Source organism: Miniopterus natalensis, chromosome 19, assembly GCF_054644295.1.
Source record: "Miniopterus natalensis isolate mMinNat1 chromosome 19, mMinNat1.hap1, whole genome shotgun sequence".
NCBI classification, from domain to species: domain Eukaryota; kingdom Metazoa; phylum Chordata; class Mammalia; order Chiroptera; family Miniopteridae; genus Miniopterus; species Miniopterus natalensis.
In genome coordinates, this window is record NC_142099.1 from 29,296,924 (window position 1) to 29,323,726 (window position 26,803).

The window sequence follows — 26,803 nt, forward strand, 5'->3', positions numbered from 1 at the left end:
AATTCCTTTTATCAGTTTGTCTGTACATTTTATTCTAATTCCATTTCATGGTTAGTCAGTGTACTATAAAGTTTTTATTCACTGTTACAATATCTTTAGCTTTTTCTTTTTTCTCAGGATTGCTTTGGCTATTCAGAGTCTTTTGTAGGCCCATAAAATTACATAAAATTTTGTTTTATTTCTTTGAAAAATGCCATTCAGATTCTGATGAGCATTGCATTAAATTTGTATATTGCTTCACACATATGGTCATTTTAACACTGTTAAATCTTCTGATCCATTAACATGAAATATCTTTCCATTTATTGGTCTTCTTAAATTTCTTTCAGCAATGTACTTTTCAGTATAAAGTTCCTTCACATCCTTTGTTGATTCCTTTGTATTTTATCCTGATTGTTCCAATGTAAATAGGATTGTTTTCTTTATTTCTCTTTCTGATATTTTGTTGTTAATATGTAAGAACAGCCCAGCAGGGTGTGGCTCAGCAGCTGAGCACTGACCTAGGATCCAGGAGATTGCTGTAGGGCACATGCCTGGGTTGAGGGGTTGATCCCCAGTTGGGGGTGTGCAGGAGGCAGCTGATCAAGGACTCTCTCATCACTGATGTTTATCTCTCCTCTCTCTCTCTCTCTCTCTCTCTCTTCCTCTCTCTGAAATCAATGAAGACATATTTAAAAAAAACATATTAAATTTAAAAATATACGTAAGAATATAATGGACTTTTGTACACTAATATTGTATCCTGCAACTTACAGTATTTGTTCATTTTCTCTAAAAGTCTTTTGGTGGCGTCTTTAGGATTTATTATATAGAGAATTTTGTCATATGCAAATAATGACAGCCTCACTTCTTCCATCCCAATTTAGATGCCTTTTAGTTCATTTTCTTGCCTATTTTCTCTGACTAGGAATTCCAGTACTCTGATGAATAACAGTGGTGAGAGTTAGCATTCTTGTCTTGTTCCTGATTTTACAGGAAAAGCTTTCAGTTTTTCACCACTGACTATGACATTAGCTGAGTGTCACAGCATGCCTTTATTATGTTGAGATATTTGGCTTCTCTACCCATTTTACTGTGTTTTAGTCATAAGTAGCTGTTGTATGTTGTCAAATGCCTTTCTTGAAGTGATCACATGATTTTTTATCTCTTTTTTTGTTAATGTGGTGCATCACACTGATTGATTTGTGAGTGTTTAATCATCCTTCCATCCCTGGAATGAACCTCACTTGATCATGATATGTGATACTTTTAATGTATAGTTGTATTTGATTTACCAGTCTTTTGTTTATAATTCTTGCATTGATGCTCACCAAAGATACTGGCCTGTACATTTCTTTTGTGTGTATATCCTTCACTGGTTTTGTTATAAGGAAAAGGTTGGCATCATGAAATGAGTTTGAAAGTATTCCCTCCGCTTGAATTTTTGGAACAGTTTGAGAAGGATTGGTATTTAATCTTCTTTGAATGCTTTGCAGAATTAAACAATGAATCCATCTGGGCCTGGACTTGTGTTTAAGGGGAAGTATTTGATTACTGCTTAAATTTCCTTACTAGTGATCCTTTACTTAGGTTTTCCAATTCTTTTTTTTTTTAATTTCAGTATGGTTGGTATATAATATTTTATCATTTGTATTAGTTTTAAGTATACAATATAGTGATTTGAAAATGTTATACCTTACCATGAGATCATCCAACTAATTCTACCATCAACTGCGATGGTGAAAATTAATCATAAAAATATTTCCCTTCACCTTTTTCATGAATCACCCCATCCACCTCCCATCTGACAACCATTCCTTTACTCACTGTTTCTTTAAGTCTGTTCTTGTTTTGTTTCTTTGTTTTCTCTGTTTATTTAGATTCCACATATAAGTGAAATCATATGTATTTGTTTTTCTCTTTTATACTTATTTAACGTAGCATAATACCTAGATCCATCTATGTTTTTGCAAATGGCAAGATTTCATTCTTTGTTTATATTAGTGCAATATTCCTGTGTGTGTGTGTGTGTGTGTGTGTATATAAATTCTTTATCTATTCATGTAATTATGAACTCTTAGTTTGCTTTCATATCCTGGGTATTATAAGTAATGCAGCAAGGAACATATGTGTCCATGTATGTTTCTTAATTAATTGGATAAATACACAGAATTGGAGTTGTTAGGTTGTATTATAGATCTATTTTTAGTTTTTTAAGGAATATCCAGAGAGTACCCTATAGTGGTTGCACCAATTTGCAATCCCACCAACAGTGCACAAGGCTTCTATTGTCTCCACATCCTTGCCAACACATGGTGTATGTTTGTTGGACTTTTGAATACAGCCATCCTGACTGGGGTGATGTGGGATCTCAAAATTGTTCTGATTTTCACTGTCCTGGTGATTAATTATATTGAGCATCTTTTCATATGTCTGTTGCCATGTCTTCTTTGAGATACATCTTTTCATGTCCTTTGACCATTTTCTAATCAGTTGATTAATATTTTTACTGTTGACATAATTAAAGGTGTCCCTCATTTCCCCCATTTTTGACCCCATTCACCAAGTCCCAGCCCTACCCACTACCGCTCTAGCCCTAACCACATTGTTGTCTGTGTCCATGGGATATGCATATATGCTCTTTGGCTATTCTCCTAACCTCCTTTCATCCTGTCTGCTCCACCCACCTCCCAATTTGTTGTTTTATACAAAGTCAAAAGAGATTTGAATGAAAATAAAAATTATATATTGCTCTATTATATTCATGGAAATATTTTTTTCTCATTTATTTTCACTTAATTTATTGGATTCACATTGGTTAATAAATTTATATATATTTCAAATATACATGTCTATGATACATGATCTGTATATTGCATTGTGTACCCACCACCCAAAGTCAGTTCATTTTCTGTCACATATCTTTGGTTCCCTTTACTCATTTCCCCACCCCCACTTCCCTCTGGTAACCAACAAACTTGTCTCTGTCTACAAGTTTCAGTTTTATATCTCACATATGAGTGAAATCATATTGTTCTTAGCTTTTTCTGACTTATTTTGCTCAGCATAATATTCTCTAAGTCCATCCATGTTGTCACTAATGGCCAAAGTTAAGATTCACATTGCTCCAGAAAATCAATAGTCAAGTAAAAAATTACCTGGAGAATTTCAAAGCCTGAAAAAATACATTGCTATCTAAAAACCTACATCCACCTGAGAAAACTATCATTGAAATAGTGCAATGTAGACTCTAAAATGTGTGAAAATCTTTAGAGATATAAAAAGAAGAAGTTTTCTGTACTTACTTGTACAAGCCTCTGTGATATTTGTCCAGGTAGCATTGTTCTCACAAACAATTTTGGTGGGACGAGGAGGATACCTAGGCACATATCCTAGGATACACTGGTAGTCTATTTCAACCCCAATATTATAAGGGGGTGAATGATTAGTCTTGGATACCATAGTACGGAACTTCGGTGGGTCACCACAGTAACCATCTGGAAATAACAAAATAAGAACATGAAAGTAAATTATTTTCTTTTTTACAACAGCCCCAGAATAAGGCTTGGCAGCAGGCAGGGAGTACAGAATGAATGGAAAGGTCCTTGGCAACATTTGAAGTGATTGTGCCAGGGTTTTACCCGACGATGTTCTGTGTCTGCTTCAAATAACATTCTATTAGCTTTTGCTTACTTTGGGAATAAGCTGAATATTCTTGCAACAGTAAGTTAAAGAGACAGCAGAAATACTTTTGGCTTTAAAATATATTTATAGGTATGCAACCTTCCCATTTTTTCTGAGTTCATTTCCCATGCACCTCTCCTCTAAGAAGACTTGATAGCCCTTCATCAGATTACTCTTCCACAGTTTGAAAGGCAAACTAATGATGACTTCTCACTTCAGGCTCAGTCTCCTATCAGGAGGCAAGTTCCTAAGATCAAGGATCATATGCCTCCTTTATACACTACACTCTGTACCCAATGGTGCTCAAGGAATGCTATGGAAAGAGGTGACTATTAAACAAGTGCCATGGATTTCATAGATCAAAATAAATATGGACTAAACTATTTTACAATATAGGACTGGAGTAGTTAAAAAATTGTGGCACTCTAACAAGAGGCTGAGTGCCCCTGCTCCCAGCCATGGAGTAGATTTACAGCTAAAATACTGCATAGGCAGCTTCTAAAAACAAGGGAAATATAGCTGATTGGGTATATTTTGACTAAGAAGCACTGAAGAAACATTGTAGAGACTGGTAAGAGAGGGGGAGGTGTGGAAGGGGCAGTGCCCCCGTCCCCCCCGAAGCCCATGCTTGACTGGGAGGCCTGAGGGTTAGAGGATGCAAAGCTCCCTCCCCTTGGTAGTGTGGACTTGTTGGGGGCATAGATGTTGATCATGCTCTGTTGACAGTGGTTGTGAAAGGGGGAAAGGGACCTAATAGGAATAGGACCATAGTTGTTTAATGATTATTCACCATACTAACTATAGATCAGAAGTTTTCCTTCAGAACCTGGGAAACTGGAGGATGTGCTGCAAGAAGAAAAACAGAGCTGTAAGAAGATAAGACACGATGGGACCTGGGTGGGTCCATTGCTCACAACAGAAAATGCATTTTGAGAACAGACAAAGGACAATAAGCACTTTGACATGGTTGCTGTGCCTGGAGACAGAACCTCCTCTGGGAATTTGCCTCTGTAATGCTGATCATTCTCAGGTCCTAAGGAAGTGGTGAAGCTGGGTTCTAAACACATTGAAAATTAATTACTATTTTATCTGACTTCAAGATCATGGAGGGGACTCCAGGACTACAGACTCTGTAGCCATCCTCCCCCCCTCCGCCCTTGCATGCAGCCTTTCTTCTTTATCCCTAGATAATCAGCTATCTAGTAAGGAGAGAGCAGGGCAGATGTGGGGTAGACAAATCCTGTTGCTCTCTCCCATGCTGCCAGCAGTATTGGAATAAACACTCATATATGATTCAACCCTGTCTCTGCTTAATTGGCCCAAGTGGTGACAGGCAGCCCAGACGCACTGTGTCCAGTTTCATTCTGGCATGCAAAAGCAGGGATCTCAAATCCTCAGCAGTGGAGAAGGGAAGGAGAGCCCATGCACACTGGGCAGAGAGAGCCAGGAGAACTGTCTGCCTTTGAGGTGGGGTCCGAAACTTCCCAGTGAAAGAACACGCCTAATGGCAGCAGCTTTGGCAGGACATATTCACTCCCAGTGCTGACTGCAGGAAAGGCTGTCCTGCAGTGTGTGGCTTCAGAATAGAAAGGGGCCTGTGGGTTGCCCCCAGCAGTGAACCAAAGGGACCCTCTGCTTTCCTGTAAAGCACTGTATGAGCTCCAGAAAGCATTTTAACTGTGTGGCACAGGGAAGGGGATGCGAGACTTCTCACCACCAGACTCTGGATCTGCCTATGAGGCAGAGTGGGGATTTTTGACCTGTTCTGAAGAAAGCCCGATAGGGAACAGAGCTGGGAATCATGGCCCCAGCTTTACTGAGATCACCTCTGTGGGAGACCTGCATGGGGCTAAATATGTAATCCCTTCTGCTTGGACCTGTGGTGCAATGGTGCCAGATCCTCAAAAAGCAGGTTTTCTGCCTGTTTGTTACTTTATGTGTATTTTATTACTGCTTGGCACCCCATGGCATCCACCTTCCTGGCTTATATTGGGGAGGCAGGACAGCCAAAGCTGGGTTTTGTGTTTGCATTGTTCAGCCAGGAAGAACGGGGGAAAGGAGAAGCGGAGCATGGCTGCCTCTCCTGCAGGATAGGAGTACCACCTCCACCAGAAAAGGGGCTGGTCTAGCTCACTGAAGCCCGTGATATCCCTGCAGGGCACAGGTTGATGGGGGAAGGGACAACAGCTCACAAAAGGACCTTTCAAGACTACGACTCTCAGGGAGTTTTGTTTGGGAACCAGAAGAAATGCTTAAAACCCTGTCTGGGGGCTGGGCAGGTAACGTGCTCACCAGAGTCTCTTTTGATCAATCCCACGGAGCCAAGGCCACCTAAAACTGCCCATACAGAAAAGGCAAACACGCTCAATTCAATCTGAACATTCACCAGGTTACTTTAGGGGTAACTAGAGCTGGAGAATATGGTAGAGACTGAGGAGTTGGCTTTGAAGCAGAGATTAATTTCCCCACAGAGAATGCCTGACGCAGAAATCTGTAAGAGGCCCAAGAGCAATAGGTACACAAGTTGGCCTGCACCGTAAAGACTCTCTTCAGAAGATGCTGGAGTAAGACTAGTCAACCAGAAGAAGAAGGAAAAGTAAATGACAGGTAGCGGTGGTCTGTAGAGAGCTTCAGATCAACCAGCTATATAAATAAACCAAGGGACAAACCCACACAGGTCCTGACATTGCCTGACCCTAAAGTACCACCTAAGAGGTCCCAAATAAGCATATAAAACAGTGAACTTCAGATAAAATAAGCTGCCCACAAAAATTCACTTGGCTGGCTTTTAAAAAAATTACTACTATTATCATCATCATTACGATTATTATTGGATGTGATGTCTTGCTTTGTTTTTTTTGTTGTTTTTGTTTTGTTCTTCTTTTTAAGATTTCCTTCATATTCTCTGCTTTATTGTTTGGATATTGTTATTGTAATTATTAAGTTTATTGCTTTTCTCTACTATTTTTTCCATATCCCTTATTAACCTCCTTCTGTGCCCTTGCTTGACCTTTCTCTCTCCTTGTTCCCTTTGCATAACTTCTTTTCCCTTTTCTTTCTCCAACTTCCTGTCTTTTAAAAACCATTTTCCTATCCCTACTGTCTGCCTTTATTTTTTCCTTTCTTCTTTCATTTCACAATCTTTTTCTCTGACTCCTTTAACTCCTAGTAGCTTCTTTATTTTTTATTTTTTTACTATTAGCAATAGTATCCATTTCTCTCTCCTTTTTTGCTTTAGCATTTGTGTTCTCTCGTTGCTTTCCTAAATCTACTTTCTCTTGGGTTGTTTTCATACTGATTGTCGGATATGTTGTAAGTTCCTGTGTGTTTTACTTTCCCCTGTCAGCACCTGTAGAACAGCTCACATGACATGGTAGAGGCTGAGCTTCACAGTTAGGCAGCCTGACAGGAGAGTCCTCACACCAACAGGTCAACAACAATCTAGGCCCAACCACAACAGGAGAGCCCAAAGAACTTACAAAGGGACATGCCCAAAATATACTGCTCAGAAGTATAAGAGAAATACACTTCTGGGTCCTACCGGATATTCACTACAAAAGCCCACACCACAAACACGGACACAGAAAATATATCTAAATCACAGATACAAACTGAAAGAGACAACTAAAATGGGGAGACAAAGAAAAAAACCGCAAACTAAAGAAAAGGAAAAACTGCCAGAAAAAGACCTTGATGAGATGGAGGTAAGCAAGTTATCAGAAATAAGAGATGAGAATAATGGTTATAAAGATGTTCAAAAAAATTAGTGAGAATCACAAGACACTTAATGGGAACTTCCAGGAATTTAGAGGGAAATACAAAGAACTTAGTGAAAGCTACATCAGCATGAAAAAATATAGATATTAGGAGTAAGAACCAGGCAGAAATGAAGAGGAATTAAAAGCAGGCTCAATGAAGCAGAGGACTGAATAAGTGAATTTGAAGATAAGGTAGGAAAACAACTCAACCAGAGCAGCAAGCAGGAAAACACTTAAAAAGCATGAGGACAGTTTAAGGGAACTGAGGGACAACATGGAACAAAACAAAATGTGCACAATAGGGGTGCCAGAGGGGGAGGGAAGGAGGCAAGGGAGAGAGAACCTGTTGGAAGAAATAACGGCAGAAAACTTCTCTAAGCTGGCGAAGGAGAAAGCCTACCAAGTTCAGAAAGCACAGAGGGCACCAAACAAGAGGAACCCAAAGAGACCCACTCCAAGACACACCACAATCAAAATGGCAAATGTTAAGGACAAAGAGAATATTAACGGCTCCAGGAGAGACAATCAGTGACCAACAAGAGATGCCCCATAAGGTTGTCAGTAGATTTCTCAATAGAAACACCTCAGGCCAGAAGGGATTAGCATGAAGTTTTCAAAGTAATGAAAAGCAAGAACCTGCAACCAAGACTGCCCTATACAGCAAGGCTCTCATTTAAAATGGAAGGGGAAATAAAGAGCTTCCCAGACAGAAGAAGGATAAAGGAGCTCAGTACCACCAACCCAGCACTGCAAAAAATGCTAAAAGGACTGCTCTAAGAAGAAAAATATATTGACAGAAAGGTACATAGGCATAAAGGGGAAAATTGGAGTAAACTAATATGTATCAATAAAAATCTTAAATATAAATGGAATAAATACATCAATCAAAAGTCATAGGGTAGCTGAGTGGCTAAGAAATATGACCCATGTATATACTGTCTACCAGAGACCCACCTCAGAGCAAAGGATTCACACAGGCTGAAAATGAAGGGATGGAAACAAATATTCCATGAAAAAATGCAACAAAACAAACAAACTAAAAAGATGGGGTAGCAATACTTATTTCTAACAAAACAGACTTCAAAATAAAGACCTAACAAGAGACAAAGAAGGTCACTATATAATACTAAAGGCATTGATCCAGCAGAAGGTTATAACCCACATAAACATATATGCCTATAATATAGGAGCACCGAAATATACAAAAATCTTGGTTGACTGTAAGGGGGATATTAACAGCAATACAACCATAGAGGGGAACTTTAACACCCCATTGTCTTCACTGGATACATCATTCAGACAAAAATCAACAAGGAAACAAAGACCTTAAAAGACACAATAGATCTAATGAATTTAATTGATATTTACAGAACATTTCATCCCAAAGCAGCAGAATATACATTCTTCTAAAGTGCACTTAGAACATTCTCAAAAATAGACCACATATTAGGGCACAAAAGAAGTCTCTACAAGTTCATGAAGAATGAAATGATATTAAGCATATTTTTAAATCACAATGGCATGGAACTAGAAATCAATCACTTTAAAAAAAACTCAAAGCCCTGCCGGGCGTGGCTCAGTGTTTGAGGGTCAACCTAGCATCCAGGGATCGGGGTTCGATTCCCAGTCAGGGCACAATGCCCGGGTTGTGGGCTCGATCAATGACTCTCTTGTCGTTGATGTTTCTGTCTCTCTCTCTCCTTCTCCTTTCCTCTCTCTGAAATCAATAAAGATATTAAAAAAACCCTCAAAAATATTCAAACACATGGAGTCTAAATAGCATGTTATTAAGTAAGGAATGGGTTGTCAAAGAGACCAAGAAAAAAATAAAATACTTCCTGGACAAAAATGAAAATGAACAGACAACAACCCCAAGTCTATGGGACACAGCAAAAGCAATCTTGAGAGGAAAGTTCATAGCATTATAGGCATACCTCAAGAAACAAGAGAAAGCTGAAATAAACTATCTAATACTACAACTAAAAGAATTAGAAAGAGAACACCAAGAAAAGTCCAGAGGAAGTAGAAGAGGTAAATAACATAGATCAGAGCAGAAATAAATGCCATAGAAATTAAAAATAATGATACCAAAAAAACAAAACAAATGATCAATGAAACCAAGAGTTGTTCCTTTCGGGGGGGGGGGGGGGGGAGGAGAAAGATTAATGAAACTTTAGCCAGGCTCACCGAGAAAAAAAAGAGAAAGGACCCAAATAAATAAAATCAAAAATGAAAGGCTGAAGTAACAACAGACACCACAGGAATAGAAAGGATTGTAAGAAACAACCAGAAGAATCTATATGCCAACAAACTGGACAACGTGGATGAAATAGATAAATTCATAGAAAAAGACAATCTTCAAAACTCAATCAGGAAGAATCAGAAAACCTCAATACGCCAATAACAACTGAGGAAATCAAAAAACTCCCAGCAAACAGAAGTCTGGAAACAGATAGATTTACAGGTGAGTTTTACCAAACACTGAAACATGAATTAACACCTAATCTTCTTAAACTATTCCTAAAATTCAAGAGGAGGGAAGACTTCCAACCTCGTTTTATGAGGCCAGTATTATCCTAATTCCAAAACCAGATCAAGAAACTACCAAAAAGAGAATTAAGACCAATATACCCTATAAATATACACGCTAAATTCCTCAACCAAATATTAGCAAATCAGATCCAGCAATACATTACAAAGTTCATACAACATGACCAAGTGAGATTTATCCCAGGGATGCAAGGCTGATATAATATTCCCAAATTAATACATGTAATATTTCACATTAACAAAATGAAGGACAAAAATCATGATCATATCAATAGATGCAGAAAAAGCATTTGACAAAATCTAGTGTCAATTTATGGTAAAAACTCTCAGCAAAGTAGGAATAGAGAGATCATACATTAACATAATAAAGGCCACATATGACAAGCCTACAGCCAACATTGTACTCAACGGCCAAAAATGAAAACCATTTCCCTTAAACACAAGAACATGACAGGGTTGTCTGCTTTCACCAGTATTATTCAACATAGTACTGGAAGTCTTTGCCACAGTGATCAGACAGGAAGAAAACATAAAAGGCATCCAAATTGGAAAGGAGGAAGGAAAACTGTCATTATATGCAGATGACATGATATTGTAGAAAGAAAATACTAGACTCCACCAAAAACTTCCAAGGTTTAATAAATGAATTTGGCAATGGAGCAGGATATGAAATTAACATGCAAAAAGCAAAAATATTTTTATACATCAATAATGAAGTCTCAGAAAGAGAAACTAAACAATACCACTCACCACTGCAACTAAAAAAATAAGACCAAAGAATAAGCTTAATCAAGGACATAAAGACCTGTACTTGAAAAAAGATATAGAGAAAGATACAAAGAGGTGAAAGAATATACTATGTTCACGGATTAGAAGAATTAAAATCATTAAAATGTCCATATTACTCAAGGCAATCAATAGATTCATTGCAATTCCTATTGAAATACCAACAGCCTATTTCACATAATTAGAACAAATATTCCGAATGTGTTTATGGAACAAAAAGACCCTCAATAACCACAGGAATTTTGAGAAAAAAGATCTGAGTTGGAGGGATCACTACAACAGATATCAATCTATATTACAAAGCCATTTTAATTAAAACAGCATGGTATTGGTACACAACAGATATACATATAGATCAGTGGAACAGAACAGAGAACCCAGAAATTAACCCATTATGGTCAATTAATATTTGACAAGAGAGGCAAAGGCATACAATGGGGTAAAGACATTCTCTTCAATAAATGGTGTTGAGAAAATTGGACAGGTACATGAAAAAAAATGAAACTAGACCACCAACTTATTCCATACACAAGAATAAATTCAAAATGGATAAAAAATTGAATGTAAGTCATGAAACCATAAAAATCCCGGAAAAAAACATAGGCACTAAAATCACACATATGTCACATAGCAGAATGTTCACCAATACATCTAATAGGACAAGAGGGACAAAATAAAAATAAGCCAATGGGACTACATCAAACTGAAAAACTTCTGTACAGAAAAAGAAATCATCCTCAAAATACAAAGGGAACCACACAGTATGGAAAAATATACTTGCAAAGGATACATCTAATAAAGGGTTAATTTCCAAAATATACAAAGAACTCATACACTCAACAAGAGAGAGACAAACCACCTGATTAAAAAATGGGCAAAGGACCTGAAAGATACTTCTACAAAGAGGACATACAGATCGCCCAGAGATATTTGAAAAAATGCCCAAAGTTACTAATCATCAGAGAGATGCAAATTAAAACCACAATGAAGTATCACTTCACACATGTCAGAATGGCTCTCATCAACAAACCATCAAATGAGAAGTACTGGCGAACAGGTAAAGAAAGGAGAACCCTAGTACACTGCTGGTGAGAAGGCAGACCGGTGCAGATACTATGGAAAACAGTATCGAGGTTTCTCAAAAAATAAAAAATTAGAAATGGAACTGCCAGTTCTAAGAATATATCCTAAGAATCCTGAAACGCCAATCAGAAAGAATATATGCACCCCTAAGTTCATAGCAGCACTACTGACAGTAGCTAGGACCTGGAAACAGCAGAAGTCCCCATCAGTAGATGAGTGGATAAAAAATCTGTAGGACATTTATACCATGGAATACTATGCAGCTTTATAAAAGAAGGATCTCTTACCCTTTGAGACAGCTCGGATCGACCTGGAGAATATTATGCTAAGCAAAATAAGCCAGTCAGAAAAAGACAAATAACACATGATGCCACTCATAGGTAGAATCAAAGGAACAAAATAAACTGACAAACAAGATTGGACCACAAGACACGGAAGCATGAAACAGTACGACAGAAATCAGAGGGAAGGCGGGAAGGAGGGAAGGAAGTAATTAACCAAAGAATTTATAAGCATATATGCACAGTCCATGGACACAGACAAAAGACAGGTTAAGGCCGGGGGTGGGTGGCATTTGGGTGGAAAGGGAGAAAGGGGGGAAAATGAGGGACATCTGTAATACTGTCAACAATAAAATAAACTTTAAAAATATCTAAGACTTCATGTCATATATTTTATATCAGTGAACTGAGCATTTAATAAGTTAATAGATGTCAATTATATATCAAAATTTATAACTTTAACATTATTTAAAATAGAATTTATTATTGCTTCACTAATCAATGAATCATGCTTAGCAAAAAAATATCTCTGACCTAGCTGTTTCAGCTAAATTTCTATATTGCTATGCTATTAGAATTTTTATTTCTGGATTTTCTTTTGGTTAGCTTTTATTCTTCCTAGAATAGTGTAATTTCTACTTCATCCACTCCTCTTCCTTGAAATTATCTGTGGGCTTGAAAGCCTAACGAATATGAAAGAACTGTTATGTAAAATAATGTCATGGAGACACATCAGGTAAAGCACTAAAGGCTAAAAGAATGCAGAGGCCTCTCCTATAAGGTTAAGGATGGAAGAAAGGAGATAGAATCTACTTTATCCCCAAAAACCTCTCTTTTCTTACTCCCTGGATTGGTCTTATATCAGATTGATGTTAAATTTTAAATATACATATTTTTATAATTCTATCAAATAATAAAAATTATATGACTCTTTTGAAATTAAAATTATTGGGGTAAGTGGTTAATAACACTATGTAAATTTCAAGTGCACAACGTTATAACAGGACATCTGCCTGCTCTGCTGTGAAGTTTAGTCTCCTTCCCTCGCCTGTCTTTAACCTCTTCATCTCCTCCCCACCACCTTTCCCTTCTGGCAACCACCATTTGGTTGTCTGGAACTGGGAGGTGGGGTTTTTTGCTGGTTTCCTTCTGTCCATGTGTTGCTTTTTGCTTTATATCCCACATGAGTGAAATCATAGTTTTAGTCCTTTCCTGGCTGACTTACTTCCTTAGCATAATCCTCTCAAGATCTGTCCATACTGTTGCAAGTGGCAATAATTAATCTTTTTATGTCTGAGTACTATTCCACTGTATATACATACCAAGTCTTCTTTATCCAATCATCTGTTGAAGGACACTTAGGTTGTCTCCATGTCTTAGCTAGTGTAAATAATGCTGCAGTGAATACAGAGTGTCATATATCTTGGAAAGTGTTTTCAATTTTTTCTGGTAGATACCCAGAAGAAGGGTTGCTGGTTCATGTGTTACCTCTAGTCTTAATTTTTCTGATGACCCTCCATACTGTTTTCCATAGTGGCTGCACCAATTTACATTCCCACCAGCAGAGCATGAGGGTTCCCTCTTCTCCATATTCTCTTCAATACTTGTTATTTCTTGTCTTTTTGATAATAGACATTTTATCAGGTGTGAGGTCGTATCTCATTGTGGTTTTGATTTGCATTTCCCTAATAACTAGTGATGTTGAGAATCTTTTAATACATTGGAAGGCCATCTGTATGTCTTCTTTGGGTGACTGTCTATTCAGGTCTTCTGCCCATATTCTAATCACATTTTATTGCTGTTGTTGAGCTGTAAGAGTTCTCTATATATTTTGGAAATTAGGCCCTTATCAGAGGTATCCTCTGCAAATACTTATTCCCATTCAGTTGATTGCCTTTTTTGTTGTCTTGTTAATCCGTTTTGGAGGATATTTTGCCCGTTCATTTTTAGAGAGAGTGGGAAGGATGGAAGGTGGGAGGGAGGGAGAGAGAGAAACATCAATGTCGGAGAGACACATCTATTGGTTGCCTCCTGCATATGTCTGAACTGGGGCCAGAGACTGAAACTGCAACACAGGTACCTGCCCTTGACTGGGAATCAAATCCACAACCCTACAGTGTGAGGGATGATGCTCTAACCATTGAGCAATGTTGGCCAGGGCAGTTGCCTTTTTGTTCTTTTGACAGTTTCTTTTGCTGTGCAGAAGCTTTTAAATTTGATGTAGTGCCATTTATTTATTTCTTTTTTCAGTTCCTGTGCCTTGGGGGTCAAGTTCACAGAAACCCCGCTGAGACCACGGTGTATAAGTTTAATAATTATATATTCTCCTATGTATTTTATTGTTACAGGTTTTATATTCAAGTCTTTAATCCATTTTGAGTTAATTTTTGTTTATGGTATCACATAGAAGTCTAAGTTTTTTCTTTTGCATGCGGCTTTCCAGTTCTCCCAGTACCATTTATTGAGGAGACTTTTCTTGTGTCATTGTCTCTTTTTGGCTCTGTTGTCAAAAATTAGTTGTTCATTATGTGTGTGATTATTTCTGTGCTCTCAGTTCTGTCCAATTAGCTGTGAGACTGTTTTCCTGCCAATGCCACACTTTTATTGTAGCTTTGTAGCATAGTTTGAAGTCAGGAGGTGTAATACTGAAACTGGAACCAAGTTTCCACAGAAACCAAACTCATGAGACAGACACCTGCTGCCACAGACACCAAACTCATAAGACAGATGCTGGTAAAAAGAGAATGGGTTTATTTAAGTGCCAGTACCTACCTGAGAAGATGGGGGACTCATCTTAAAGCCATCTTGACATTTCAGTGCAGACAGGGGTTTTTATAGGGAGGGAGAGGGACATAATTGATGTTCATTGAGGGAAAGCAGAACAAAGAGATCAGGAGGAGGGACTGTGAACCTGCCTCCAAGCAGTCCTTGCTGTTGCCAGAAGGGATCATTTAAAAAAAACTTTTTTTCTTGAATTTTAGAGAAAGAGGAAGGGAGAGGGAAAGAGAGAAACATGGATGGGAGAGTGAAACATTGAACGGCTGCCTGCAGCATTTCCCCTTCCAGGCATCAAGCTTGCAATCCTGGCATGTGCCATCTCCAGAATAGAACAGGCAACCCTTTGGTACATGGGAGAGTTCCCAACGAACTGAGCCACACCCGACAGGGTCATATGGATCTTTGATGTCAGCATACTGGATCTGGTCAGTGCTAGCTAAATTCCTGCAGTTGGGCAACCTTGCATCAGCCATGAAGTCTTGGCCAAGGCCGAATCTTCTACAAGCAGAAACTGGGACTGCTAATGCCTGTAATACTCATAAGGAAACTGATATTATGTGAATTCCTTTTATCAGTTTATCAGTACATTTTATTCTAATTCCATTTCATGGTTAGTCAGTGTACTATAAAGTTCTTATTCACTGTTATAATATCTTTAGCTTTGTTCTTTTTTCTCAGGATTGCTTTGGCCATTCAGAGTCTTTTGTAGGTCCATAAAATTATATAAAATTTGTTTTATTTCTTTGAAAAATGCCATTCGGATTTTGATGGGGATTGCATTAAATTTGAATATTGTTTCACATATATGCCCACTTTAAAAATGCTAAATCATCTAATCCATTAACATGAAATATCTTTCCATTTATTGGTCTTCTTAAATTTCTTTCAGCAATGCACTTTTCCGTATAAAGTTCCTTCACATCCTTTGTTGATTCCTTTGTATTTTATTCTGATTGTTCCAATGTAAATAGGATACTTTTCTTTATTTCTCTTTCTGATATTTTGTTGTTAATATGTAAGAACAGCCCAGCAGGGTGTGGCTCAGCAGTTGAGCATTAACCTAGGATCCAGGAGATTGCAGTTTGATTCCTGGTCAGGGCACATGCCTGGGTTGAGTAGTTGATCCCCAGTTGGGGGTGTGCAGAAGGCAGCCGATCAATGACTCTCTCATCATTTATGTTTCTCTCTCTCTCTCTCTTCCTCTCTCTGAAATCAGTGAAGACATATTTTTAAAAAACAACAACATATTAAATTTAAAACTATATTTAAGAACACAATGGATTTTTGTACACTTATATTGTATCCTGCAACTAACTGTATTTGTTCATTTTCTTTAAAATTCTTTTGGTGGAGTCTTTAGGGTTTACTATATAGAGAATTTTGTCATATGCAAATAGTGACAGCTTCCCTTCTTCCATCTAATTTAGATGTCTCTTAGTTCATTTTCTTGCCTATTTTCTCTGGCTAGGAATTCCAGGAATCTGTTGAATAATAGTAGTGAGAGCGGGCATCCTTGTCTTGTTCCTGATTTTACAGCAAAAGCTTTCAGTATACTGCTTTACATATATGGCCATTTTAACAATGCTAAATCTTCTAATCCATTAACTAGCTAATGAAATATCTTTCCATTGACTATGACATTAGCTGAGTGTCACAGCATGCCTTTATTATGTTGAGATACTTTCTTCTCTACCTAATTTATTGTGTTTTAGTCATAAGTAGCTGTTGTATCTTGTCAAATGCCTTTTGTGCATCTTAAAGTGATCATGTGATTTTCATCTCTTGTTTTGTTAATGTGGTGCATCACATTGATTGATTTGTGAATGTTTAATCATCCTTCCATCCCAGGAATGAACCTCACTTGATCATGATATGTGATACTTTTAATGTATAGTTGTATTTGATTTACCAGTATTTTGTTTACAATTTTTGCATTGATGCTCATCAAAGATATTGGCCTGTGTATTTCTTTTGTGTGTGTGTCTGTGACTGGTTTTGTTATCAGGGAAAAGTTGGCCTCATGAAATGAGTTTGGGAGTATTCCCTCCGCGTGAATTTTTGGAACAGTTTGAGAAGGATTGGTATTTAATCTTCTTTGAATGCGTTGCAGTATTAAACAATGAGCCATCTGGGTCTGAACTTTCGTTTAAGGGGAAGTATTTGATTACTGCTTAAATTTCCTTACTAGTGATCCTCTACTTAGGTTTTTCAATTCTTTCGTTAAAAATTTCAGTATAGTTGGTATATAATATTTTATCAATTGTATTAGTTTTAGGTATACAATATAGATTTGAAAATGTTATACCTTACCATGAGATCATCCAACTAATTCTACCATCAACTGTCATGGTGAACATTTATCACCATAATATTTCCCTTCAGCTTTTTCATGCATCCCCCATCCACCTCCCCTCTGGAAACCATCCCTTTATTCACTGCTTCTATGAGTCTGTTCTTGTGTTGTTTGTTTCTTTGTTTTATGTGTTTATTTAGATTCCACATATAAGTGAAATCATATGTATTTGTTTTTCCCTTTTATACTTATTGAACATAGCACAATACACCCTAAGGCCATGTATGTTTCTGCAAATGGCAAGATTTCATTCTTTTTTATATGAGCGCAATATTCCAGTGCATGTGTGTGCCTGTGTGTATAAATTTTTTAACCATTCATGTAATTATGAACACTCACTTTGCTTTCATATCCTGGGTATTATAAGTAATGCAGCAAGGAACATATGTGTCCATGTATTTTTTTAATTAATTGAATAAATACCCAGAATTGTAGTTTGGGGGTTGTACTCTAGACCTATTTTTCGTTTTTTAAGGAATATCCATAGAGTACCCTGTAGTGGAGGCACCAATTTGCAATCCCACCAACAGCTCACAAGGCTTCCATTGTTTCCACATTCTTGCCAACACATGCTGTTTGTTTGTTGGACTTTTGAACATAGCCATCCTGACTGGTGTGATGTGCGATCTCATAGTGGTTCTGATTTTCACTGTCTTGGTCATTAGTGATATTGAGCATCTTTTCAAATGTCTGTTGGCCATAAATATGTCTTCTTGGAGATATGTCTTTTCATATCCTCTGTCTATTTTCTGTTTAATTTTATTGTTGTTAACATTATTACAGATGTCCCCCATTTTATCCATTTTTACCCCATCCACCCAGATGCAGCCCTACCCCCCTACCATCCTGGTCCTAACCACACTGATGTCTGTGTCCATGGGATATGCACATATGCTCTTTGGCTATTTTCTTCACTTTCTTTTATCCTTTTTGCCATACCCACCTCACAATTTGTTTTTTTATAAAATGCCAAAAGAGATTTGAATCAAAGTAAAAGTTATAGATTGCTCTACTAAATTCATGGAAATGTTTTTTTTTTTTCTTATTTATTTTCACTAAGTTTATTGGATTCACATTGGCTAATAAGTTTATATATGTTTCAAGTGTACAGTTCTATGATACATGATCTGTAATTTGCATTGTGTACCCACAACCCAAAGTCAGTTCATTTTCTGTCACATATATTTGGATCCATTTATCATTTCCCCACCCACACTTCCCTCTGGTAACCACCAAACTTGTCTATGTCTACGAGTTTCAATGTTATATCTCACATATGAGTGAAATCAAATGGTTCTTAGCTCTTTCTCACTTATTTTGCTCAGCATAATAAGGTCCATCCATGTTGTCACTAATGGCCAAACTTAAGATTAAAATTACCCCAGAGAATCAATAGCCAAATAAAAAATTACCTGGAGAATTTCAAAGCCTGAAAAAATACATGGCTATCTAAAAATCTACATCCACCTGAGAAAACCATCATTGTAACAGTGCAATATGCACTGTAAAATGTGTGAAAAACTTTAGAGCAATAAAAATAAAGTTTTGGGCACTTACGTTTACAGGCCTCCGTGATATTTGTCCAGGTAGCATTCTTGTCACAAACAATACGGATCGGAAGAAGAGGATCCTTAGGCACATATCCTGGGATACACTCATAGTGTATTTCAACCCCAATATTATAAGGGGGTGTAATATTACCCTTGGGTAGCATAGAATGGAATTTCGGTGGGTCTTCACATTCATCTGGGAATAACAGAATAAGAACATGAAAGTAAATTATTTTCTCTTTTTCACAAGCCCCAGAATAAGGCCTGAGAGCAGGCAGGGAGTACAGAATCAATGGAAAGGTTGTTGGTAAGACTGGAAGTGATTGTGCCAGGATTTTACCAAACTATGTGTTGTGCTTGCTTCAAATAATATTCTATTAGATTTTGCTTACTTTGGGAATAAGCTGAATATTCATTCAACAGTAAATTGAACAGGCAGCAGAAATACTTTTGGCTTTAAAATATATTTATGGGTATGTATCCTTCCCATTTTTTCTGAGTTCATTTCACAATTCCCTTTCCCCTAAGAATACTTGATAACCCTTGATAAGATTACTCTTCCACAGTTTGAAAGGCAAACTGATGACTTCTCACTTAAGGTTCAGTCTCCTCACAGAAGGCAAGTTCCTAGAGATCAAGGATCATGTGCCTCCTTTTCCACTACACTCTGTGCCCAGTGGTGCTCAAGGAATGCTATGGTAAGCGCTATTATACAACCATCATGAATTTCATAGATCAAAATAAATTTGGACTAAACTAGTTCACAATAATAAGATTAGAGTAGTTAAAAAATTGTGGCACTCTAACAAGAGGCTGAGTGCCCCTGCTCGCAGCCATGCCTGGATTTACAGCTAAAATACTGCATAGACAGCTTCTAAAAACAAGGGAAATAGAGCTGATTGGATATATTTTGACTAAGGAGTACTGAAGAAACATTGTAGAGACTGGTAAGAGAGGGGGAGGTGTGGAACGGGGCAGTGCCCCCTTCCACCCAGAGACCATGCTTGGCTGGGAGGCCTGAGGGTTAAAGGATACAAAGCTCCCTCCCCTTGGTAGTGTGGACTTGCTGGGGGCATAGATCTTGATTAGGCTCTGTTGACAGTGGTTGTGAAAGGAGGGAAGGCACCTAACAGGAATAGGACCATAGTTGTTTAATGATTATTCACCATACTAACTATAGATCAGAAGTTTTAATTCAAAACCTGGGAAAATGGAGGATGTGCTGCATGAAGAAAAACAGAGGTGTAAGAAGATAAGAGACACAATGGAACCTGGGTGGGTCCATTGCTCACAAAAGAAAATGTACTTTGAGAACAAAGGACACGATGCACTTTGATTTGGTTGCTGTGCCTGGAGCCTGATACCTCTGGGAATTTGCCTCTGTAATGCTGACCATTCTCAGGTTCTAGGAAATGGTGGAGCTGGTTTTTAACCCCATTGAAAATGAATTACTTTTTTTTTTTTTTTACTTCAAGATCCTGACAGGAGAAACAAACTACAGACTATGTAGCCATCCACCCACCCCTTCCCCCCTTGCATGCAGTCTTTCTTCTTTATCCCAATATAATCAGCCAGCTAGTAAGGGAGAGTAGAACAGATTTTATGTGGACAAATCCTGCTACTCTCTCCCATACTGCCAACAGTATTGGAATAAACACTTATATATGATTCAACCCTGTCTCTGCTTAATTGGCCCAAGTGGTGACAGGCAGCTCAGACCCATTGTGTCCAGTTTCAGACTGGCATCAAAAGCAGGGATCTCAAACCCTCAGCAGTCAAGCGAAGCAGTGTACATCGGGCAGAGAGAGCGCCAGGAGAGCTGTCTGCCTTTGAGGTGGGGTCTGACCCTTCCCAGTGAAAGAACACGCCTAATGGCAGCAGCTTTGGCAGGACATATTCACTCCTGGTGCTGACTCCAGCAAAGGCTGTCCTGCAGTGTGTGGCTTCAGAATAGAATGGGGCCTGTGGGCTGCCCCCAGCAGTGAACTAAAGGGACCCTCTTCTTTCCTGTAAAGCATTGTATAGAGCTCCAGAAATCATTTTAACTGTGTGGTGCAGGGAAAAGGAAGTGAGACTTCTCCCCACCAGAGAGAGACTGGAGATCCCTGCGAGGCAGACTGGGGATTTTTGACCTGCTCTGAAAGGGCCTGGATAGTGAGCAGATCTGGGAATCATGGTCCCAGCTTTACTGAGATCAGATGTGGGAGCCCTGCATGGAGCTAACTTTGTAACCCCTCCTGCTTGGACATGAGGTGCAAGGGTGCCACATCCTTAAAAAGCAGGTTTTCTGCCTGTTTGTTAGTTTATATATTTTTCTTATTGGTGGCACCCCAAGGCATCCACCTTCCTGTCTAATATTGCTGAGGCAAACCAGCAAAAGCCCGGTTTTGTGTTTCCATTGTTCAGCCAACCAGATCTGGGAAAGGAGGGGTGGAACATGCCTACCTATACTTTAAGCTAGGAGCACCACCTCCACCAGAGGAGGGGCTGGTCCACCTCACTGAAGCCCCTGATACCCCCGGCTGGGCACAGTTTGATGGGGGAAGGGACAACAGCTCACAGAAAGACATTTCAAGACTACGACTCTCAGGGAGTTTTGTTTGGGAACCAGAAGAAATGCTTAAAACCCTGTCTGGGGGCTGGGCAGGTAACGTGCTCATGAGAGTCTCTTTTGATCAATCCCACGGAGCCAAGGCCACCTAAAACTGTCCATACAGAAAAGGCAACAGGCTTAATTCAATCTGAACATTCACCAGGTTACTTTAGGGGTAACTAGAGGTGGAGAATATGGTAGAGACTGAGGAGTTGGCTTTGAAGCAGAGATTCATTTCCTCGTAGTGAGTGTCAGACACTGAAATCTCTTTAGTAAGAGGCCCAATAGCGAAAGGTACACAAACTGGCCTGCACCCTAAAGACTGTCTTCAGAAGATGCTGGAGTAAGACCAGGCAACCAGAAGGGGGAGGCAAAGTACATGACAGGTAGAGGTGGTCCATAGAAAGCCTTAGAACAACCAGCTACATAAAGAAACCAGGAGACAAACCTACACAGCTCCTGACACTGGCTGCACTAAAGTACCTCCCAGGAGGCCCCAAATCAGATTACAATAGTGAGCCTCAGACAAAATAAGCTGCCCAGACAAAATTCACTTGCCTGGCTTTTAAAAAACAATTACCATTATTATCATCATCATTACTGTTATTATTGGATGTATTTTGTACTGCTTTGATTTTTTGTTGTTTTTGTTATGTTCTTTTCAAGATTTCCTTGATATACTTGCTTTATTGCTTGGATATTGCTACTGTAATTATTAAGTTTATTGCTTTTCTCTAATTTTTCTTCCATATCTCTTATTAGCCTCCTTCTGTGCCCTTGCTTGACCCTTCTCTCTCTCCTTGTTACCTTTGCATAACATTTTCCCCCTTTATTTCTACGTCTTCCTGTCTTTTCAAAACCATTTATCTATTCCTACTATCTAACCTTATTTTTTGCTATCCCTTCTTTCATTTCACAATATTTTTCTCTTCCCCCTTTATCTCCCAGTAGCTTCTTTATTTTTTATTCTTTTACTGTTAGCAATAGTATCCATTTCTCTCTTTCTTTTTTCCTTTAGCATTTGTGTTTTCTCTTTGCTTTCCTAAATCTACTTTCTCTTGGGTTGTTTTCATTGTGATTGTGGGTTATGTTATAAGTTCTTGTGTGTTGCGTGTCAGTGTGGTTGTGTTTTATTAACCCGTCAGCACCTATAGAACAGGTCACATGACATGGTAGTGGCTGAGCCTCACAGTGAGGAAGCCTGACAGGAGAGTCCTCCTACGAACAGGTCAACAACAATCTAGACCCAACCACAAGAGGACAGCCCAAAGAACAAACAAAGGGGCACACCTAGAGTATACTGCTCAGAAATATAAGAGAAATACACCTCTGGGTCCCATTGGATATTCACTACAAAAGCCCACACCACAAGACGGGGAGACAGCAAATATATGTAAATCACCGATACAACCTCAAAGAGACAACTAAAATAGGGAGACAAAGAAAGATCGCCCAAACGAAAGAAAACCAAACACTGCCAGAAAAAGACCTTGATGAGATGGAGGTAAGAAAGTTATCAGAAATAAGAGTTCAGAGAAATGGTTATAAACATGTTCAAGGAAATTAGTGAGAGCCACAAGACACTTAATGGAAACGTCCAGGAACTTAGTGGGAAATACAAAGAACTTAGCAAAAGCTACATCAGCATGAAAAAACATAGATATTAGGAGTAAGAACCAGGCAGAAATGAAGAATACTATATCTAACATCAAGAATACCCTGGAAGGAATTAAAAGCAGGCTCAATGAAGCAGAGGACTGAATAAGTGAATTAGAAGATAAGGTAGGAAAACAACTCAACCAGAGCAGCAAGCAGGAAAATACTAAAAAAGCATGAGGACAGTTTAAGGGAACTGAGGGACAACATGAAACAAAACAAAATGTGCACAATAGGGATGCCAGAGGGGGAGGGAAGGAGGCAAGGGAGAGAGAGCCTGTTGGAAGAAATAACGGCAGAAAACTTTTCTAAGCTGGCGAAGGAGAAAGCCTACCAAGTTCAGAAAGCACAGAGGGCACCAAACAAAGAGACCCACTCCAAGACACACCACAATCAAAATGGCAAATGTTAAGGACAAAGAGAATATTAAGGGCTCCAGGAGAGACAATCAGTGACCAACAAGAGATGCCTATAAGGTTGTCAGAAGATTTCTCAACAGAAACACCTCAGGCCAGAAGGGATTAGCATGAAGTTTTCAAAGTAATGAAAAGCAAGAACCTGAAACCAAGACTGCTCTATACAGCAAGGCTCTCATTTAAAATGGAAGGGGAAATAAAGAGCTTCCCAGACTAAAGAAGGATAAAGGAGCTCAGTACCACCAACCCAGCACTGCAAAAAATGCTAAAAGGACTGCTCTAAGGAGAAAAATATATTGACAGAAAGGTACATAGGCATAAAGGGGAAAAATGGAGTGAAATAAATAGATATCAATAAAAACCTTAAATATAAATGGAATAAATACACCAATCAAAAGTCATAGGGTAGCTGAGTGGATAAGAAATATGACCCATATATATGCTGTCTACGAGAGACCCACCTCAGAGCAAAGGATTCACACAGGCTGAAAGTGAAGGGATGGATACAAATATTCCATGAGAAATTGAAACAAAACAAACAAACCAAAAAGATGGGGTAGCAATACTTATTTCTAACAAAACAGACTTCAAAATAAAGAACATAACAAGAAACAAAGAAGGTCACTATATAATACCAAAGGCATTGATCCAGCAGAAGGATATAACCCATATAAACATATATGTCTATAATATAGGAGCACCTAAATATATAAAAATCTTGGCGGGCTGTAAGACAGATATTGACAGCAATACAACCATAGAGGGGGACTTTAACACCCACTGACATCACTGGATAGATCATTCACACACAAAATCAAGAAGGAAACAAAGACCTTAAAAGACACAATAGATCTAATGCATTTAATTGATATTTACAGAACATTTCAACCCAAAGCAGCAGAATATACATTCTTCTCAGGTGCACATAGAACATCCTCAAAAATAAACCACATATTAGGCCACAAAAGAAGTCACTACAAGTCCATGAAGACTGAAATCATATCAAGCATCTTCTCAGATCACAATGGCATGGAACTAGAAATCAATCACTATTAAAAACCTAAAAAATATTCAAACACATGGAGGCTAAGTAGCATGCTATGAAACAATGAATGGTTTGCCAAAGAGATCAAGAAAGAGATAAGAAACTTCCTGAAAACAAACGAAAATAAACGGACAACAACCCAAAATCTATGGGACACAGCAAAAGCAATCCTGAGAGGAAAGTTCATAGCGTTACAAGCATATCTCAAGGAACAAGAAAAAGCTCAAACTATCTAGCACTACAACTAAAAGAATTAGAAAGAGAACAGCAAGAAAAGCCTATTGAAACTAGAATGAAGGAAATAATATAGATTAGAGCAGAAATTAATGACACAGAAACTAAAAAAAAAAAAAAATACAAAAGCTCAATGAAATCAAGGGCTTTTCCTTTGAAAAGAAAAATAAGACTGATGAACCTTTAGCCAGACTCACTCAGAAACAAAAAGAGAGGAACGAAATAAATAAAATAAAAAATGAAAATAGTGAAGCAACAAAGGGCACAACAGAAATAGAAAAAAAATCCTAAGAAAACACCATGAGAAACTACATGCCAACACACTGGACAACCTGAGTGAAATGGATAAATTCCTAGAAAAATACAACCTTCCAAAACTCAATCAGGACGAATCAGAAAATGTGAATATGCGAATAACAACTAAGGAAATTGAAGCAGTAATCAAAAAACTCCCAGCAAAAAAAATCTGGGACCAGATGGATTTACAGGAGAGTTTTACCAAACATTGAAAGAATTAACACCTAATCTACTTAAACTATTCCCTAAAATTGAAGAGGAGGGAAGACTTCCAACCTCCTTTTATGAGGCCAGTATTATCCTAATTCCAAAACCAAATCAAGAAACTAAAAAAAAAAAAAAAAAAAAATTACCAACCAATATACCTGATAAACATACATGCTAAATTCCTCAACAAAATATTAACAAATCAGATCCAGCAATACATTACAAAGTTCATACAACATGACCAAGTGAGATTTATCCCAGGGATGCAAGACTGATATAATATTCTCAAATTAACACATGTAATACTTCACATTAACAAAATGAAGGACAAAAATCATGATCATATCAAGATGCAGAAAAAGCATTTGACAAAATCTAGTATCAATTTATGGTAAAAAATCTCAGCAAAGTGGGAATAGAGAGATCATACATCAACACAGTAAAGGTCATATAAGAAAAGCCTACAACCAACATCGTACTCAATGGACAAAAATGAAAAACATTTCCCTTTAACACAAGAATACGACAGGGTTGTCTGCTTTCACCAGTATTATTCAACACAGTACTGGAAGTCTTTGCCACAGTGATCAGACAGGAAGAAAACATAAAAGGCATACAAATTGGAAAGGAGGAAGGAAAACTGTCATTATATGCAGATGACATGATTTTGTACATAGAAAACAATAGGATCTACCAGAAACCTACAAGGTTTAATAAATGAATTTGGAAATGTAGTAGGATATGAAATTAACATCCAAAAAGCAAAAACATTATTATACATCAATAATGAAGTCTCAGAAAGAGAAACTAAAAAAAAATACCATTTGCCATTGCAAATCAAAAAAATAAGAACCAAAAAATAAACTTAATCAAGGACATGAAGACCTGGACTTCAAAAACTACAGGACATTGAAAAAATTAATAGAAAAAGATACAAAGGGGTGAAAGAATATACTATGTTCATGGACTGGAAGAATGAATACCATTAAAATGTCAACATTACCCAAAGCAATCTATAGATTCAATGCAATTCCTATTAAAATACCAATAGCATATGTCACATAATTAGAATAAATATTCCAAAAGTTTTTATGGAACTAAAAAGCACGCTCAGTAGCCAAAGCAATTATGAGAAAAATGAACAGAGTTGGAGGAATCACTATACCAGATATCAATCTATATTACAAAGCCATTTTAATCAAAACAGCATGGTATTGGTACAACAATAGACATATATATCGATGGAAAAGAACAGAGAACCCAGAAATCAACCCATGCCATTATGGTCAGTTAATATTTCACAAGAGAGGCAAAGGCATACAATGGTGTAAAGTCAGTCTCTTCAATAAATGATGCTGGGAAAATTGGGCAGGTACATGCAAAAAAATGAAACAAGACCACCAACTTACTCCATACACAAGAATAAATTCAAAATGGATAAAAAACTAAATGTAAATCATGAAACCATAAAAATTCTGCAGAAAATCATAGGAAGTAAAATCACAGACATGTCACATAGCGGAATTTTCATAGGATTATAGGCACAAAATAAA

At 37.9% G+C, this 26,803-nt stretch overlaps 1 protein-coding gene across 1 annotated transcript in view; it reads right to left on the reverse strand.

Moving 5' to 3' along the window:
• Positions 1 to 26,803, reverse strand: part of LOC107532937 (complement receptor type 2) — a 228,524-nt gene that overhangs the window by 158,739 nt on the left and 42,982 nt on the right. The window contains exons 5-6 of the mRNA XM_087828192.1: positions 18,810 to 18,998; positions 3,285 to 3,476 (exon numbers count right to left, since the gene is read on the reverse strand). Coding sequence (XP_087684318.1) covers positions 3,285 to 3,476; positions 18,810 to 18,998 — 381 coding nt within the window. The remainder of the gene's footprint in view (positions 1 to 3,284; positions 3,477 to 18,809; positions 18,999 to 26,803) is intronic.